Raw genomic sequence first — 19,599 nt, 5'->3', positions numbered from 1 at the left:
TTTGTATAGTCTTTTAGAAGGATTTTCACTCACATGCTCTCCATCACATAGGCATACTGCTTTTCAAATTAAAAAGAAAAAACTTCTGGGAAACTGAGGCAGGAGGTGACAGGAAGTGGAGCCCCAAGCAGCAGTGGCCACCAGGCGTCTGCTGGCTGCCCGGGTGTCACATATACCTCTGTGGTGGGGGTGGAGTGTCACATATGTCTCTGTGGCAGGAAGTCCGTCACGTAGGAGGGGGAGGAGGGGGCAGGATGCCAGCTGGGAGAGGAGAGCCTGATGGGCCAGGAATGGGTTCCCTGGGCATCGTGCTGCTCCTCCTGCCACAGCTGTGGGGTGAGTACTTGGGCCTCCCTCCCCTCTACCCCCACCCTGTTGCGACCCATCACCCCAGCTTCCTGCCCCACCTATACAGAGCCCCTCGAAACCTCAGTCTCTCTGCTCTGCCAAATAGGCCCCATCTCTCTCCCTGATACTCAGAACTTTACAAGGGTTGGAGGGTTCTAGCAAGGATCCTCAGAGGGGCCCACAGGATAAAATTCACACCATGACCTGCGTACGAGTCTTGCGTGACCTGGCTCCGCTGGCCTCTCTCATCTCCTCTCTCCTCTGCATTCCCTCTCTCCCCCGTGGCCAGCCTGCTAACTCTTCTCTTTTTTCTTTTTTCTTTTTTTTTTTGCGGTACGTGGGCCTCTCACTGTTGTGGCCTCTCCCGTTGCGGAGCACAGGCTCCGGACATGCAGGCCCAGCGGCCATGGCTCACGGGCCTAGTCGCTCCGCGGCACGTGGGGTCCTCCTGGAATGGGGCACAAACCCATGTCCCCTGCATCGGCAGGCGGACTCTCAACCACTGCGCCACCAGGGAAGCCCCCTCTTTTCTTTTGTTTATCCCAGCACATCAAGCTTGATCCCACCTCCGGGCCTTTGCACCTGCTGTTCCCTCTGCCTGTTCCCTGGATCTCCTCTCTCTAGCGTCAGCTACAACTGCACCCCAAAGACCAGGAACTTGAAGGGGAGTCTAACAGACACCCCAGACTTCTCATGGCCCAAAGCAAACTCTTTCTTCCCCCTCCAGCCCTGCTTCTCCCTCGGTGTCCCCCATCTTGGCCCAAAGCCTCCACCATTCACAAAGTCCCTCAGGTTAAACCTTGGCAATCTGCCACTGTCCCTCTTTCCCTCTCTCTCAATTCAGTTCTTCTTGTAGTCCTTCTGGGGGCAACTTTCAAAATCTATTCAGACTCTGACCACTTCTTTCCAGGGTCCGGCCCACATCACTGGTCTCCTGGACCCTCACTTCCTGGCCTCACCTGATCTCCCTGTGTCATAGTCTGTTCTCACCATGGCAGTCAGGGTGATTTTTTTAAAACTTAAATTGGACCACATTTCCTCCCTGCTCCCCTGGTTTCCCATCACACTTAGGTTAACAACTAAACTGCTCCCCTTTCCCCGCCCCCACCTCTGTACCTCCACCACACCCCACCCCCATGGCCTGCAGGCCTCGAAAAAGCCATCCCCTGCTGACTTCTTGGATCCCACTTCCTCTCGCCAGCAAGCTCTTCTCCAGCCACGGGGCCTCCTCACTGTTCCTGCAACTTACCAGGCACGGTCCAGCCCCAGGACCTTCGCACGGCCCATTCCCTCTGTCTGGAGTGCTCTTCCTGCATATCTTCCTTCCCACGACTGACTACTTCTTACCATTCAGATCCCTGTTCAAATGTCACCTCCTCCGAGAGGCCTTCCCTGACCATCCTCTATAAGTAGATCCTCTCACTTCATCCTTATCCCCTACTGCCACTCCCCTTTCCTTTCCTCCATCAGGATTCTCATTTCACGACTCCCAGTGTCTCTCTCTCCCCACAGAACCTCAGCTCCACAAGGGTAGGGATTTTTGTCTTAGTCACCTCTGTGTCTGTGTCCACAGTGGCCAGGACAGGGTCTGGCTCACGTGAGGCAATATTTGTGTGGTTGAGAGCTGGACACGTCACACAGTCCACCTTGAAATCTCGCCAGTGCCAGGAGACTTATCCCCATTTCACAGATGAGGCCATTGAGCCTCAGCAAGAACCTTGCAAAGATCACACAGACAGCAAGCTTTCAGACTCTTACTGCCTCATCCCTGTGGGCTGGCTAATGCAGTAAGTCACACACACTTACACACACTGAGAAAGGCCTCACTCACCTCTTCTGTCCCTCAGCCCTGCAAGGAGCCACAGGCCTGAGTGTGCAGCAGGCACCCAAGTTGCTGCAGGTGCGGCAGGACAGCCAGGTGACCTTGGCCTGCCAGGTGATGCAGGCCCAGGCCTGGGAGCGGCTACATGTCGAATGGACCAAGGATGGTGACATCTTGTGCCAGACACACATCATCAACGGCAGTCTCACCGTGGGTGTCTGCGGGCCTCGGGGCTGTCTCTCCTGGCAGCCGCCTCGCAATCTCACCCTGCAGCTGGACCACGTGAGCCTCAATGACAGTGGGCTCTACGTGTGCTGGGCGACCGTGGAGATCCCTGATTTGGAGGAGGCCCAGGGCAGTGGGACACAGCTCCTGGTGGAGACAGGTATGAGAGCATGTGCGGGCAAGCCGGGGACTTGGAACTTCTAGAAATCTTAAAACTGTAGAATCTCAAACTCCTAGAAACATAAATTCTCCAAATCAGATTCCTAGGAACAGAAAGTCTGCAGATGCAAGAAGTTTGTAAACCAGACAGCCTCTGTTGCAACAACTCCACTCTGCCGTTGCAGCATGAAAGTCACCAGAGGCAGACCTACAGGAATGGCGGGCCTGGATGCCGATAAAACTTTATTGAAAACAATAGGCAATGGGCCGTATTTGCTGAGCCCTGTTCCAAGATATCACAATTATAATAACCCTTGAGGGCTTCCCTGGTGGCGCAGTGGTTGAGAGTCCGCCTGCTGATGCAGGGGACATGGGTTTGTGCCCCGGTCCAGGAAGATCTCACATGCCTTGGAGCGGCTGGGCCCGTGGGCCATGGCCACTGAGCCTGTGCGTCTGGAGCCTGCACGTCCGGAGCCTGTGCTCCGCAAGGGGAGAGGCCACAACAGTGAGAGGCCCGCGTACCGCAAAAAAAAAAAAACAAAAAAAAAACCCCTTGAATATATATAATCCTGGATTCTGATTCAAAACAATCCTCTAAAACATGCTATTCAAGTACATCCTACAAACAGAGAAATGCACACACTGTAAGTGGCCAGCTCAATGGATGTCTTAGTCTGTTTGGCCGCTGTTATAACAAAACACTACAGACTGGGTGGCTTATAAACCACAGATTTATTTCTCAGAATTCTGGAGGCTGGAAATCCAAGATCAAAGCACCAGCAAGGTTTTGTTCTGGTGAGAACCCTCTTCATGTTTCATAGCTTGCACCTTCTAGCTATGTCCTCACGTGGAAGAAGAAGCCGGGGGACTCTCTGGGGTCCTTTTTTTGGGGGGGCATGCCGCATGGCATGTGGGATTTTAGTTCCCCAACCAGGGATCGAACTTGTGCCCCCTGCACTGGAAGCATGGAGTCTTAACCACTGGACCATCAGGGAAGTCCCCTGGGGTCCCTTTTATAAGAGCACTGATCCCATTCATGAAGGCTCTACCCTCATGATCTAATCACCTCCCAAAGGCCCCGACCTCCAGTTACCATCATATTGGGGGTTAGGATTCAACATATGAATTTTGGAGGGTTGTATACAAACCACAGCAATGGATTCTCACAACCTGAACACACTTGGCTACCCACCACCATGCTCAACACACGTATCTGCTTCCTCATAGATGCCATCCTCATGCCCACCCCACCATCCTGACCTCTAACAGCATAAATCTATTTTAACTGGTTTCACATTTTACTTAAATAGACTCACAGAGTATATTCTGTCTCCGACATCTTTCACTCAACATGGTGTCTGGAAGATTCCTCCATGTTGGTGTGTGGAGCAGTGGCTCATCCTTGCTGCAGAGCGGCCTCCATCACCACCAATCATTCCAATTTCCTACTGATGACCATTTGGGCATATTCTGGGTTTTAGCTATTATGAATAAGGCTGCTGTGAACAATCTAGAACTTGTCTTTTGGTCAACATATGGACACATTTCTATTGTACCGAGGACAATTCCAGAATCTCAAACCACAAGATAGAATCTTGCAGTTCTAGAATCCTAGGGACATAAATTCTAAGCTCTGAGAGTTACAGCATATGTTCTGCATGGGACTGTCACTCCTAAGGAGGCAGTCCTTTGTTCTTGGGAGCAAAGAAAATCTTACTCTTGTTATGTACAAAACATCTATATGCAGACAGCCCATAAACAGTGTTACAGAATGTCTGCGGTATTAACATTTCATCGGGGAACAAATTAAGGTTCTTAGAAAGTCTACTTAGGGGAGTGATAATGAAAAAAGTTGAGAAACACTGAAATAAAGGAATGGAAGATTCTAGAATCTTAGAGTTGTAGTCTTAAATACTTTATTTACTTATTTTTAATATTAATTAATTAATTAATTAACTAATTAACTTATTTTTGGCTGTGTTGGGTCTTTGTTGCTTGCACAGGTTTTCTCTAGTTGCCCTGAGCAGGGGCTACTCTTCGTTGCGGTGCATGGGCTTCTCATTGTGGTGGCTTCTCTTGTTGCGGAGCAGGGGCTCTAGGTGTGCGGGCTTCAGTAGTTGTGGCTCGAGGGCTCACTAGTTGTGGCTCGCAGGCTCTAGAGCGCAGGCTCAGTAGTTGTGGCACACGGGCTTAGTTGCTCTGCGGCATGTGGGATCTTCCCGGACCAGGGCTCGAACCTGTGTCCCCTGCACTGGCAGGTGAATTCTTAACCACTGTGCCACCAGGGAAACCGGTCTTAAATACTTTAAAAAGAGAGACTCTTAGAATTTTTTTTCCTAAATATTTATTTATTTATATTTTGGCCGTGTTAAGTCCCAGTTGCAGCACTCAGGTTCTCTAGTTGTGGCGCATGGGCTTAGTTGCCCTGCAGCCCGTGGGACCCTAGCTCCCTGAACAGGGATCGAACTGGTGTCTCCTGCATTGCAGGATGGATTTTAACCACTGGACCACCAGGGGAGTCCCAGAGAGACTCTTAGAATTTTGCAATCACAAAGTGTGTAGGAGCAGAAAATTCTAGAATTCCAGAATCCAGAATTGAAAACCACTGACTCTCGGGAATTCCCCGGGGGTCCAGGGGTTAGGATTCCACGCTTCCACTGCAGGGGGCACGGGTTCGATCCCTGGTGAGTCGGGGAACTAAGATCCCGCAAACCGTGTGGCGCGGCCAAACAAATAAACAAAAAAGAAAGCCATGGACTCTCAAGGCTGGAAGCCACTTTCCCGATCAGCTAAGCCAGCTGCCTCACTTTACAGAGGATAACGCTGAGGCCCAGCAAGGGCCAAGACACATCCAACCACACACACAAGCCGGGGATGCAGCCAGCTTTCTCCAGAGCCCACCTCATGCATTTCCCCCACTCGGCATGACACCCCATTATAGGCCAAACCATAAGGGCCGGAGACCCAGGTTGACCCAATGGGGTCCTGCTCTCTCAGCGGTTCCCGAGGGCCTTGGGCACATGCCTGGCCCGTATCAGGCAGAATGAAGCACCACCCGGGCTCCCAGGCCCAAGAGACGCCCATTTGTCTCCAGCTGGCAGGACCCACCCACTGCCTGCCTCCGGGGCGGTGTGTTATGGCTGTCCTGCCTGCCCCCCACCCCTCCAGTGATGAGGGGGCCAATTACCAATTAGCAGAGGCAGGGTAGCAGAGGCACCAGGCTGTGAGTTGTTGGCAGCTGTGAGGGAGCGAGAGTGAGCGGGCACAGGTCCAGCTCCCCACAGCTGGCTTTCCCAACCCTGAACAGCTGCTTGGAACCCTGGGACCACTGCCAACTTTAGAACCTGCAAGATGAAGGGCTTGGGGGCTCTGGGTCTCGTCTTAGTCACAGGAGAAGGCGCCTTTGACTGGGGTTCATGTCAGTTATACAGACCTGAAAGCACATCCCCATTCTGCCATTCACTTGCTGTGTGACCTTGGGCAAGTGACTTGACCCTTCTGTGCCTGTTTCCTTAGTCATCAAAATTCAGCTAATAGTGCTTTCCTCATCGGATTAGGTGAATTTAAAGTGATTATATCTAAAGAGTTTATTGCAGGGTCTGGACATAGTAAGCCCTCAGTAAACATAAGTTTACTGAAGACTTACTATGTTCTATGATACTGATTATTCAGCAAGACTCAAAAATTCAGGCCCGTGTAAGTTTTTGTTTTGGTTTGGTTTTTTTCCTTTCCTTTCTTTCTGAAACAGGGAAGGGAGAGGGAAGCTGAGGGGAGAAACACCTTTGTTCAAAGCAGGGCCCAGCTGTTGCTTGTGTGTGTGTCTCCAAGCAAGTGACTCAGGCTCTCTGAGGCTCAGTTTTCTTGGGATTGACACAGTGTAGACGCTCAAAAAACAGGAGCCATGAGGACGATAGATCCCATGATCAGGATGATGGAGCTCATGGTGGTGTTCGTAAAGTTCCTGGTGAAGATGGTGGAGCTCAAAATGAGGATGATGGAGCTCATGTTCAGGGTGATGGGGCTAAGGGTGGGGATGATAAGGCTTGTGATGGGAGCGGTGGAGCCTATTATGGCAGGAATGGGGCTCATGACAAGGGTGGTGCAGCTCATGGTGGGGATGATGGAGCTCATGATGAGAAAATCCCGCAGTTACTTCACAATAACCCAGGAAGATAGGAATGATTAGTATCCTTTTTTCAAAAGAGGAAACAGGTTCAGGGCAAATCCCTGCCTGAACTCACAGAGCATGGCAGGGGCAAGAACCCTGAGGTCCCACACGGGGTAGACGGGCTCTTACCCTGAAGGAGTGCAGGAAGCTGGACTCGAAGGTGAGCTCCCCTGAGACGTAGGTTTCTTCTCGGCAGATGGCTGGCTACTGAACCGGAGCTTCTCAGGTGAGTTCCGCCCACGTGTCCCTCCTCCAGCCCTGCCCCCCGCGCCCCGCCCCCCGTCAGACCGCCCACAAACCACCACCGCCTCCCCAGGGCTCTCCTTCGCACTGCTGGTGACTGGGGCCGTGGCCGTGGCCGCTTTCGCTCTGGGCGTCTGGATCTGGGGCCGCCGCCGCTGCCGGAACAGAGACGCAGGTAAGGAACGGCGCAGGTAGCCGCTCGGAGGGCGGACGGTTCCCACGAGCACCGCCATCCACTGGCGACCCCGCCCCCTCGCGGCGGAGGCGGGAACTGCAGCTGCTTGACAAGGATGGAACGCAGACCCTTCTGACTTTGATACCTGCCCCTTTTGGGAGGAGCGAGGGTGAGGCTGGGAGGCAGAGAAGGGAAATAGATGGGGAAGGCTGGCCCCTACACCCATGTTTTTCAGAGGCATAGACAAAGCCTCCAGAAAGTGGGCTGGAGAGGGCCAGGCTCTCTTAAGTGATTCTCCCCTCTTGGTGTCATATCCCCCTCCTTCCAATGCAGGGAATCCAGTCTACAGCAATGCCCTATACCAGCCCCGGAAGGCCCCAAGGAAGAGTGAGGCAAGGCCTGTGTAGGGGAAGGTGCTGGACATCTCCAGCAAGAATCAGAAGGGCCAGAGCTTCTATTCGATCTCTTTCCCCTGGCCCCCCACCCCCAAGCGGCCTCTGGCTCCCAAGTCTTCCTCCAGCCCCAGGCCCAGTCACCCCATCTCTGCAGTTGGAGTCCTCCCTCCTGGCCCAGGCTCCTCTGGGCAGCCAAGGCCAAGAGGATTCCTTGAAGTGGGAAGACGAATCAGAACCCCCAGAGACCCAGAGAGGACCCCCCAGCAGCTACGTAAAGATGTGACTTATTCCAAGAGGATCACGAAGTCCAGCAGTTCACCCTGAGACACACCCCCTCCTCATTTCTATGAGGCTGGACCTCTTCCTTGCCCACAGAACACCCAATAAAGGCTCATGAAGAAAGCAAAGCCAGAATTTGTGGCAATTTGGGAGTGCTAAAGAGATCTAAGGAGCCATCAGGGGGGTCTCAGAGGACCACTGTGGTGAGGGGGCTCTGACGACTCGCAAGCCTTCCGCCTCTTATCCTTGGAGAGACATGTCCAATTAGCAGAGAAGTGATGCCCCTGGCTTCAAAACAGTGCCCGGAGCTGGACGCACCACCCCTCCCCAGCTGGTATCTCCCACCCAGGCAGGCTTGGAGTTGGGTGCAGGGGGAGATCGGGGCTTCCTGGCATTTATCAGCCCCCGGGGTCTCCTGCCCGACTGTCACCTTGAAGTGACACCAGCTGGGCCTGGCTGCCCTCCCCCACTTCTGCTGTTTCCATGGGGACAGATGTCCTTTCTGCAGCATCAGCCCTTGCCCGCCCGCCCGCCCCGATAGGGAGGAGGGGCAGGGTGGGGGCAGGGTTGGCCTGAGAGCCTCGCCCCCTCCGTTTCTCCATCTTTTTAATCTGCTGGTCTCCATCCACTGTCTCCGGGTTTTTATCTGCCTCCATGCCTCTCTCTCCCTGCCTGTCTCCAGCTCTCTGAATTCTGGTCCCTCCCCGTGAGCCATTCAGGCTCCAACCCCAGCTCCATCCCCAAAACGAGGAGCTGGGGATGCTCTTCCCCCTCCAAGGGTCTGCCTCCCCTCTTCCTTCTGAGGGGCTGAGATCCCCACCTCCCAGAAAGGACACTTGAAACACACAATAACTTATTTATTTTCCAGGCCAGAGGAGGGCTTCGAGACCCAATTCTGATCCGTAGAACCCAGAAGGAGGCTGAGCAGGGCGGCTCTGATGAAGACCCAGAGCCTGGAGGGGCACGGGGGTCTCTCCATACAGCCTTCCCCAGGACTGGAAAGACCTCCACCGTTTGCAGCCACTGATCTGGGTCCTCACAGCCCAGGGCGGGGGCGCTGAGGTTCAGTCAGGGGGTCTGTGAGACCACGGGGTACAGCAGGGCCAGATGCTCAGCGCCCTGCACGGGCAGTGGGCGGGAGCTATAATGGAGCACCAGCTCCGGCACGCTGGGGAAGGGGCCGCTGTACTGACCCAGCACGAACTGGTTCTCTCGGATCCGAGCAAACTTCAGATGCAGGAAGCCCTGGCTGCTCCTGGAGACAGGAGTCAGAGGGGGTTCCCAGCACTCCAGACCCGCCCACACTCTCCAACCCTAAAGCCACCCCCTCGTGGCCCCCAGGAGCCCGACGCTGGCATCCCCTAATATTTCTGATTAACAGCCGCTTGGCGTCAAGCTCTTGGCTAGTTGCACACTGCGGGGATGCCTTCCGAACTTGTCCCCTATCAAGACAGGCTGGAGCTCCTACCAGGTGGGGGTCCCTCCCCAGGAACACAGAAGGCACTTTCTCTCCAAACCTCTTGACACCTTGTGCTACCTGTCCTGGGCTCCTCACTAGTTACCCTCAGTCTAGGGTCCCTGGTTCCCCTCAAGCCCTAGATCTACGGTATGACTTCCTCTCCATCTTCTTGCGTACCTCCAGTGACAGGGAGTTCATTCTCAGTCGGAACCAAGCTGGTGGCCTCTATGGAAGCCCCGCCCCCTGGCCTGGAAGCCCCGCCCACGAGCCCCATAAGCCCCACCCCCTGGCCTGAAAGCTCTGTCCATCAGTCCTGGAAGTCCCGCCCACTGGCTGCTGGAGACACACCCCTCTGCTCCGGAAAGCATGCAGTCCTGTGACCCTCTGTCCCTCCAGGGGGCTGCGGTCTCACCTGAGGGATAGGGAGCAGTCCTGGGGGCTGGTCTCGCTGAGCCGCACGAGGTAGCTGCCTTCCTTGCAGAGCGACAGGAGGTTCTCGGCATCTGCCCGGCTCAGAGGGCCGTGAAACCACCTAGGGGGTGGGGACAGAGGTCTCCTGAAGGGCAATCAATCCCCCTTTCCAACACGTCCTGGGGCTGGATGCAGGCACAGCTCTTTCAAGGACTTGGGACGTCCAGGCAAACAAGTGAGACAAATTCCCTTGGATTTCTCAAGAGGAGCCTGGTTTTCAGGCAGACAAGGTTCTCCCTGGGAGGGAGCTGAACCCAGGTCAACCTGGAGCTGCTCTTCCAATTCAGCACATACCCCGACCTTGATTTTTACAGCCTCCCTCAGCTGAGTCTCCAAGAGTCCTCAACCCCTCCCTAATCCCCCAACTCGAATCTCTTGCATATCACTTGCATGAGATTCACCACATCCTGTATCCCCAACCCACCTGTACCATTTGTTACATAACATTTTTCTTTAATGTGCTCAAAGAGAAGTTAGCAGTGGGAGCGAAGTGTCAAAGACAGATGAGCACCAAATAGTTGTTTGTATTGAAAGAAAATCCCCTGTGCTTGTGTTAGTTAGGCAGTTCTGTACTGCCTACCTAAGAGGTTTGGGAATGACTGTGATAAACACACCCTGGTACTCACAGGGCTGGGCTCTGGGGGCTCGGGGAGTTCCCTGAGAAGCTCCTAGACTGGAGAGACACAGAGAACACCCAGACTCTCCCAGCTTGTGAGCTTCACCCCAGCCTAAAGTTGGGACCCCTTCAAAATCCTGCTCCTCCCACTTTCACCACAAGATCTCCTGGGGGTGAGAAAGATGTCTCTTTGATCTCAGCCTTATAAACCCCACTCAAGGGAAGGGAGGAAATCCCCTTTTATTCTGTGTGAGGCAGGCACTGTCTTGGAGGTGTTGAGCCCAAGGTTTGGAGAGGTTAAGTGACTTGCCCAAGGCCACATAGCCCTAAGATAGAGAAGGGATTTGAACCCAGAATCTGACGCCGGAGGGAATGGAGACGCCATATGATTCTGCTTTGCACCGAGCTGGGTGTCTGGCCCACAGAAGACACTGTCACCCAGCGAAGATTAGTTGAAGAAATGAATGAAGTGGATGAGTGAAAGTTCCTCCAGCCCCCCTGGCCCGAGGAATCTGTGGCTGGTGTGGGGCAGGGAGGGATTCAAGTCCACCTTCAACTTCCCCACTTACGGCTGTTTCTCCAGAGGCAGGGCCGGGTCCACGCGCTCTGCAGGCTGGGGGCTTCTGGGTGGGAGTCTCCGGAGTTCCTTGGCTGAGCCTGAGGTTCTTTCCCACTCCGGACCGTCAAACTGCACTGGAGAAGGTTTAAAGAGAAAATGGTTAAGTCCCGCCTATCTCAAGAGAGTGGGGTGGGGGCAAGCCAGTGGAATTTCAGTAGGAAGGCGGTGCCAGCTTAGGGCAACCTATCAGAACCCAGAAGAGGAGGGGTTGGGCTTAAGGCTGGGGCGGGATTGGTATGCAAGCAACCAATTAGCCTTCAGAAGAAAGGGGTGTGGTCATTCTTGAATCTGGTGGCATGGAAGGGTGGGCAGTTCCCTGAGTGATAAATCAGAGAGCAGGGGGTGTGGCTAGAGGGGTGGGTGGGAAGTTCTGCCGGATTTTGGCCAACTCATAGAGCTAGAAAACCACCCTCAATATACAGACAGGTAGACTGAGGCACTGAGCTCCAATTTCCCTCACAGTCATACAACTTCTGGGGCAGATTTGGGTACGCACAACTCTTCCTGGTCCAAGTTATTTTTTCCTTTTTTTTTTTGGCCGCACCATGCAGCATGTGGGATCTTAGTTCCCCGACCAGGGATAGAACCCGTGTCCCCTGCAATGGAAGAACGAAGTCTTAAACACTGGACCGCTAGGGAAGTCCAAGTTATTTTATTTCTTAAAGCTGACCTTATTATTCCCTCTTTACAGAAGAGGAAACTGAGGTTCAGAGACTTATCGAAGCTTACCCAACTCAGTTACGAATTGACTCCAGGAAATGCTACCTTCTTCCACAACGGCTACTGTGTAATTGAGCACTTTAGAACTCAATTTACAAGTACCCTATTCGATAGGTACTAGAATGATCCCCATTTTACAGGTAAGGGAACTGAGACTCAGGGAGATAAAGGGATTTGCCCAAGTGACACAAACCCAGATCTAGTCTGACATCAAACCTATTCCTGCACTATACTGAGCAGAATGAGTAGGTTCTATTGCACTCTGAAAGGGGTTTCAGGGAATTCCCTGGCAGTCCAGTGGTTAGGACTCTGCACTTTCACTGCCGAGGGCCTGGGTTCAGTCCCTGGTCGGGGAACTAAAATCCCGCAAGCCACGTGGTGTGGCATCAATCAATCAATCAATCAATCAATAAATGGGGTTTCAGTCTCCAAGGCAGTTACAGGTTCTCCTGGGAAGATTATGACTATCAGTCATTCACACTTCAGTGAGAATTAACAAACTACCAAAGTGACAGGTGATGGGGATTTACTCTCTAAGTTGAAACAGGGGATTTGACCAGATCAGGAAATAGAGGGACACAGGCATTCAGAGGTCAGGGTCAGAGAAGCACCTGCAAATGCCTTGGAGATGTGGTCTTTCTTCCACTCCCAGGGCTGGTCATACTCGTCTGCTGGCCGTTCATCCTCCTGGGGCAGCCGGCTCTGCCGAGGTTTCCACCCTGAAGGAGGCCCATCTCCCAGATCTTGGTCCTGCTCCTCATAGGGAGTGTCATATAGCTGCACCCTCCTGTATGGCAGTTCTGGGAGGCCGAGGACACTGGTCAGCTCCCACTCCCACCTGGGACCCTATCACCTTCCCCCAAGCTCTGCCCACTCACCGCTCATGACTCGCTGGGCATCGTAGGGCTCCATGTAGCCGTCATCCGGGGGTGACGGGTGAGGCTGGGCATCAAAGGGGTCCGAGTACTCGGTGTCGACTTCCAACTGAAGACAGAAAGGAAGGGGAGGGAGTCAAGGGCTCAGGGGGACCAAGCCTAGCTCTGAATACCCCTGCTGGGCGATACTACACCTCTTGCCTGCTGTCTCTGTGTCATCTGATACATCCCCTCCAAGCAAGTAGTTTTCTCTTCCACCCGCGAGCGTTTGCAGATAGAGCTTCCCTTGCTCTCTTCCTCTGTGCTGTTCTGATTCTCCCTGACACAAATCCTACCTCCCTCCTTCAATCATTTTAATGATTAGGTGCCAGTACTGTTCTAAAGGCTTCACATATATTTACTTGTAGTACCAATACTCAGTAAGTACCTTATCCCCATTTTACAGATGAGGAAACCAAGGCATAGAGAGGGCAAGTGACTTGCTCAGGGTCACACAGCTGATAAGTAAGAAGCAGCGTTTGATCCTAGGTTGTCTGCTTCCCCGAGTCCCTGCTTCCTCCTACCTTTCTCTGTGCCATTAACCACTACCTGACACAGCCTACCGTAACCCTCTTTGAAGCCTTCTCTGTCTCTCCACTGAGGGTTTGGGGTGGACCCCGTGATCCTCTAGGAAAAGTACTGGAAAAAAAAAAAGCATGGGCATTGGAGGCAGGTTTGGGTTCAAGTTCTAACAAGCTAGAGCCATGTGACCTTGGGCCAGTCGCTTCTCTTCTGTGAGCCTCAGTTTCCACTTCTGTAAAATGGGAGTAATAAGAGAGGAAGGGTGGAGAGTAGTGGTGAGGATGTTTAAGTGCCCGCAGGAAACTGACTCACTCAGATCTGTTTAAGGAAGATCCCTTCAGCTGCTAAGAGGAAGGGAAGCTGTCCAGAGGGATCCAGAAGGGGGGAATCAGGAAGCAGGAGGACAGGGGCACAAAGCCAGTCAGAGAGGGAGGAGGACAACCAGCGCTGTGCAGTAAAAAGGGGCAGATATCAAACTCCACCAAGCGGATGGAGGATTGGGGAGTGTCCGGCTGGTGCCCTGGTCTTTCCCTGGGGTAACACATAAAACACGCTCCCCAAAGTCCTGGGGAAACCTAGCCTGGCCGCCCCACCCAGTCTCCTGGGGCCACCCAACCTCTGGGCCTTAGCCACACACCTCTTCCCGGGGGCTGCCCAGCAAGACCTTGGCTCTGGCCACGTCGACTGCCTCCACCTTGATGAGCCGGTGCTTTGGAGAGTCGTACTTGGTGTCTCCAGGGCCCTTGGAGTCCCCGGGCCCCGCGGAGTCGGTCTCTAGGCGGCCATCTGCATCCTCATAGGGGTCCTCGAAGTCCAGATCCTTCTGTTCCCGGTAGGCCCGCAGGATGTCGCTGTCCGTGTAGTCGGGGGTGGGCGGCTGCGGAGGGGGCCTCCGACCGCCAAAGCTCAGGTAGTCTCGTAGCCACTTGGCCATTTGAGCGCGTGTCACCCCAAACCTGGCCACTGTCAGAAGAGGACCCACATGCCCTCTTCTGGGCCCCCTTCCTCGGCAGAGTCCCCAGGGAGGAGCAGGGGGAGAAGGAAGGGAGGAAGGAGGAGGAGAAAGATCAGGTGTGACCCTTGGCTGGGCTCAGAGGAGGGGGAAAAGGCGGGTGGGGGGAAAGGAGGAGACAGAGGAGGGAGGAAGGGGGAGGAGAAGCAAAAGCGCACCTTAGCCCGGCTCTGGAAGGACGGCGGGGGAAGGGGGCGCCGCGTAGGGCTCTGAACGCTGAGCGCGGGGTCGTCCAGCCAGAGCGAGGGGCATCCGCGGAGTTTCCGCGGGCAGCGCGCTCTCCTTGCACGGCTCGGCCACCCGTTGCCTCCGGGAAGCTCCGGGATCCCCTCCTGGGGGCGGGGGCGGGGAAAGCGCCGCCTGCGGACGCCCCCAAGCCCTGGCTCAGCCCGGACGCCTGGGTTCTCAGGGCAGCGGGCAGGCTCCCCGGGGACTCGGGCGCCGCGCGCAAAGTTGGGCCGCGGGGACGGTGACCCCGGTGCGGCGCATCCTTTGTTGCGCTCCTCGCCGCTCCGGGGGGAGCCCCAATCCCGCGGCCCCCGGCCCGGCCGCCTCGATCCGGCCCCAGTCGCGGGCACAAAGGAAAATAAAATCTCCAATCCCCCTTCACGCTTTCGGGGAGACTTTAGCCGCAGCCGCCGGCGCGCGCCCGGGAGGTGGGACTTTGGGGAGGGGGCTCTCAGACGGACGCCCCAGCCCCTACCAGCCCCGGGCCGGGTCCCGGGCAGCGACGTCAAGGCTTCCCCGCCCCCTCCCCTCCCCTCCCCCTGCGCTCCCCCCGGAGGTGACTGAGACCTTCAGCTGTTCTGGGGAGGGAGGGGAGCATCTGCCCGGGGAGGGAGGGGGTATGCGGGGCGGGAGGGGTGGGGGCCGAGGCCGCGGCGGCTGGACAGTGACCCGGAGGACCGAGGCTGGCAGGAGCGAGCGAGGAGCACGGGAGGTGGAAACCCACAGGGGCTGACCTTGCTCCGGAGAGCGAGAGGTGTTGAGATGGGGAAGGGGGAGAGGGAGGGGAGGTGGAAATTGGCCGGGAAATGGAGGGCTGGACTTGACCGCGAGCAGGGGTGAAATTGACCAGCAGAGGGGGTGAGCGTGACCACTATTGAGGGTTGAAATTGAACCAGGATCTGGCGGCGAAACTGACCAGGAGACTGGGTGTGTGGAAATTGTTCCAGAGGTCACCGGCTAAAATGGATATTGACGCAGCCGAAGGAAGGGGGGTTTGCAACGGAAGGGACGGGGTTCTGGCTTCCCCTCCCCCAGGAGGGCTCTTCTCCGTCTCCTCTCCCCAGGGGACTAATTGCAGGATGGGGGAAGGGGTTTGGGGCAGCTGGCCAGGGGAAAGGAGATGGTATCTGTGCCTGGAGTGTGCTTTCGGCATCTGTCCCTTTGTGGTTTCTGGGAGTGGAGGCCGGGAGGGGGACAGAAATGAGAGGTGTCTCGCCTGGCCTGGCTGCCTGTTGGCAGCTGCAGCTGTCAGGGGGCGAGGACACTAAAGGATTTGCGGGGAGTAAGAGAGGCAAAGGGAGCTGCTGGCCAGTTCCAGAGCAAACACATTTTTTTTTCTTTCCCCGTAAGGGGGCTTGCTCAGTGACCCCTAATAGAAAGAGTAAGAGAGGAGTAGTCAGGAAGGATGGAACCTCAGATTCCCTTCTCCAAGCCCCCTAGGTTGGGCGTGTGGCTTGGAGGGGAGGCAGGACCAGACACAAGTCAGAGCTGACACTGCTGTGAGCTCTCCCCCACTCCGCCCCCCACCAAAGAATAGTGGGGCCTGGGCAATGCCTATGCAGGCCACGCTTTGCTTTCCTGATTTGAAAAATGGGGTTTCTAATAGGAAAAACTCAGAAAGCTGGAGGAAGGATCGTCAGGAGGATGTGGCATTTTTTCCTGATGGGGAAACTGAGGCACAGAGAGGGGATCCACACCCCGCAGCTCATTTCTGCCTGGATGCTGTGATATGGCCTGGCTTGGGGTGGCATTCGACCCCCATCAGGTCTCTTCATGGAATCAGAGGTTCTCCATCTCCCCTCCACTGTTAGCCCCATTTTCCAGATGGGGAAACTGAGGTCCAGAGCCGATGAGGCAAGGCGCCTCACGGCAGCAGGGGCATCCGTATGTCCTCCCCTCCTCTTTCCTGCTTTGGCTGAGTTGGCCTCCACACGAACCTGTTGAACTCGGTCCTCCCTCCCGAAAAGCACTCACACAGACCCCCACCCCACCCCGCCCTCTCTGATCAGCGACAAGGCAGCATCCCTGGGGACTGCCCCGGGAGCACTGGCAGGTAATTGTCCTGTTTTCTGTCAGCTGCAAGGCAATACCCGGCTCCGGGATGAGCTGTTGACAGATCTCATCAAATCCGAGTCCTCTCCCTGTCAGATAAATACGCTATGTCTAAGGTATAAATATTTGAAAGGGGCCTTCTAATTCCGGTGTGTGTCAGGAATAGCAATTAGAGGCCCTGGAGGTAGAATCAAAAGGCGTTTGACTTTCCTGCGCTTTTGAGCTGGCTTCTCCTGGGGCTGCCCCCACTCCCACTGCAGGAGCAGGGAGGGGGCTTGAGGAGGGGCGGGAGATGGTGGATGAGGGTTAGAGCCAGGCTGGAGGTCCTGTGGCCCTGCAGTGGTATGACCTTGAATAGCCAGTAACCTCTTGGGTTTTGCCTTTCTGATTGGGGGAGGAGGGAGCAAGAGAGCAAAGCCAGGAGGCGGGCACTGCATGAACAAAGGCAAGAAGGTGAGTGGTCTGGGGGTCCTGGGCTGAGGGGACCTCTTTTCCCCCAGTATTCAGGGTCTGAAAGACGGTCTATCAGGGTCTCCTCCACCAAGGTCTCCTCCCGGGTAGCGCTGGGTTTCTGGAATCCCAGCCCACCTGACCTTGAGTAAGTAACCTGGCCTGTTTTCCCATCTATGAAATGGAACAACAGCTAACCTCTGTTGAGCGCTTACTGCCTGGCACTGTTTTGGGTGCCTTAAAAAAAAATTTTTTTTTAATAAATGTATTTATTTTTTACTTATTTATTTTGGCTGCATTGTGTCTTCGTTGCTGCGCACGGGGCTTTCTCTAGTTGCGGCGAGTGGGGGCTACTCTTCGTTGAGGTGCGCAGACTTATTGCAGTGGCTTCTCTCGTTGCGCAGCACAGGCTCCAGGCGCATGGGCTTCAGTAGTTGCGGCACTTGGGCTCAGTAGTTGTGGCTCACAGGCTCTAGAGCACAGGCTCAGTACTTGTGGCGCATGGGCTTAGTTACTCCACAGCATGTGGGATCTTCCCGGACCAGGGCTCAAACCCGTGTCCCTTGCATTGGCAGGCAGATTCTTAACCACTGCACCACCAGGGAAGCCCCTGAATAGTATTTTCTTGTATGGCATACAGTAAGTGCTCAATATATGCTTAGGGTGGATGGGACCTCAGGAAGAAGCCATAGGAGGTCCCCGGCTGGGGGCTGTGCCTGCTCTTGTCTCACGGATCCCCATGTCTGCAGGGGAGATAGGAGCCAAGGCACCAGGACAGGAGGGAACCAAGTGGGGATGACCCATGGTGGGGCCTATAACCTCCTGATCTGATGGAGGAGACACGGCCCTGATTTAGGAGCTCCTAGTCTGATAGGAGAGATGACCTCTGCTCTCAGAAGCTCCTGGACACAGCCCTGCCTTCAGCTCACAGTCTGATGGGAGAGACATGGTCCTGCCCTCAGAAGCCCCCAGTCTGACGGAGGAGATGTGTGCAAGCGTTAACAGGCTCCCAGTCGGAAGGGAGAGGCACGGCTCTGACCTTAGGAGCTTCCAGTCTGTTGGAGGAGGCATAAGACTGACCTTCGAAGTACCCAGTCTGACACAGGAAATATGTGCTTGCTTTCAAGGGCTCCCCGTCTAACACTGGCCTTCCAAGGCCCCAACCTGATGGGGGAAGCACAGACCATTCCCTGGAAGCTCCCAGTCTATAGGGTGTGGTGATCGAAGGTTTAGCCTTGGAGCCTCGCAGTTTCAAAGCCAGGTCCAGCCCCTCACCCACTCTGAGCCCTTGGCCAAGGAGCCTCCTGCCATCTGTAAAATGGGGCGGTGGGTAAGGGAGCATGTGCCCGAGGGCATGGGTTTCAGAGCCCTGGCATGGAGGGAGCTTGGGGCAGCGCTTGGCCCTCAGTGAGAGCTTGGGAAGCAGGAGCGGCCCCTTGTCTCCTTTGTGAAGCCCAGGCTCAGGAGGGAGGGGGTTCCTGCATAGGGGAGACCATCCCCCCAGTCCCTCTGATGTGCTCCGGCAGCCAGGCAGCCCCCAGGGGAGCTGATGGCGCAGATTCCGGATGAGGCCTGACAGCTCCCAAGGACCAGATGACAGACATGGAACTCGTGGGGAACGGGGACTGTTGGCAGTGAGCGGGGAAGGGCAGGCTCCAGAGAGCAAAAAGGGGGTGTGGATCTCGGGGTGGCGGGCTCAAGGCAGGGAGCGAGGGGGGGTGGAGGCTGAGGCCCTGGAGGGTCAGCACACACAAGAGACCCCCTGCCCAAAGTGTTGCTGTGCTGTCCCTCTGCCTGCTCGGCCCTGGGAACCCCTGCAAGAAAATTGGGGGCCAGGAGCCAAACTGTTCCCAGGACACGGGTGGGAGAACAAAGCGTAAAAGCCTGCAGGGAAAATAAGAATTAAAGAAACAATTCCAGTGCACTGTGGAGGAAAGGGGAGGGTGGCGGAGAGTGGGCAGAAGCGTGGGGCTCCCTGGGCCTCAATTTCCTCAACTGTGAATGGGGAGCTACCCACTCAGGCTACATACATTAATTGAGCACCTACTAAGTGCCTGGCTGGTCTTAGGTGCTGGGGACACACTCATCAACACATGGACCCTTGCAAAGCTCACTGTGCAGGGGGGTCTGCAGGTAGACCCTCAGGTGGCCCCCATGACCCCAACCTCCTGGTTGTCACACCCATGTGAGCCCCTCCCCTGGAACGTGGGAGGGATTTGTGGCTTGCTTCTAAACGTGGAACACGGCAACAGTGATGGGCCGTCACTTCTAGCAGACTCTCCTCATGAAGCCAGTCCGTGCAGGCAAGGAACCGAGTGTGGCCTCTGGCTAACGTTCCGTGAGTAAGTGATTCTGCCAACAACCACGTGGGTGAGCTTGAAGCGGATCCTACCCCAGTCGGGCCTTCCAGTGAGACCCCAGCCGCAGCCAACATCTCAGTTGCAGCTGTAACGGACCCTGAAGCCGAGAACCCAGTGAAACCACATCCAGATTCCTGTTGTTTTAAGCTGCTAGATTTGGGGATCACTTGTTACACAGCACTAGGTAACTAATACAGGGAGCCACAAGCAGTATGCACACCTCCTAAGGTACTCCCATCAGAACTACCTTACCCTGCCTTAACTGCAACATTAGTGCCACCTCTAGTATCATTTGTTTACATCTTATTATGATATATGAGTAAATATTTTGGCTTTGCAGTCACAGAATCGCTTTATTATTT

At 55.1% G+C, this 19,599-nt stretch overlaps 2 protein-coding genes across 3 annotated transcripts; one reads left to right on the top strand and one right to left on the bottom strand.

Moving 5' to 3' along the window:
• Nucleotides 1-290: 290 nt before the first annotated feature.
• Nucleotides 291-7,859, top strand: TMIGD2 (transmembrane and immunoglobulin domain containing 2; the record flags this gene model as incomplete). The annotated part of the gene is given in 7 exon segments (XM_079701445.1): nucleotides 291-336; nucleotides 1,861-1,878; nucleotides 2,196-2,555; nucleotides 6,919-6,948; nucleotides 7,039-7,140; nucleotides 7,474-7,544; nucleotides 7,548-7,859. Coding segments are annotated over 7 exon segments (939 nt in total).
• Nucleotides 7,860-8,882: 1,023 nt separating this feature from the next.
• Nucleotides 8,883-14,069, bottom strand: SHD (Src homology 2 domain containing transforming protein D; the record flags this gene model as incomplete). 2 transcript variants are annotated; one of them, XM_079702251.1, is made up of 6 exons in its annotated part: nucleotides 8,883-9,069; nucleotides 9,686-9,805; nucleotides 10,930-11,053; nucleotides 12,311-12,499; nucleotides 12,578-12,683; nucleotides 13,773-14,069. In XM_079702251.1, 6 exons carry the CDS (start codon nucleotides 14,067-14,069, stop codon nucleotides 8,883-8,885), a joined length of 1,023 nt encoding a protein of 340 aa, XP_079558377.1. The 2 variants fall into 2 exon arrangements, with proteins under 2 accessions (XP_079558377.1, XP_079558378.1); XM_079702252.1 differs by having other exon boundaries at nucleotides 13,830-14,069.
• Nucleotides 14,070-19,599: the final 5,530 nt, after the last annotated feature.

The sequence above is a fragment of the Hyperoodon ampullatus genome (assembly GCF_949752795.1).
Source record: "Hyperoodon ampullatus genome assembly, chromosome: 4".
Lineage (NCBI taxonomy): Eukaryota > Metazoa > Chordata > Mammalia > Artiodactyla > Ziphiidae > Hyperoodon > Hyperoodon ampullatus.
This window is presented reverse-complemented; position numbering and strand designations above follow the sequence as displayed.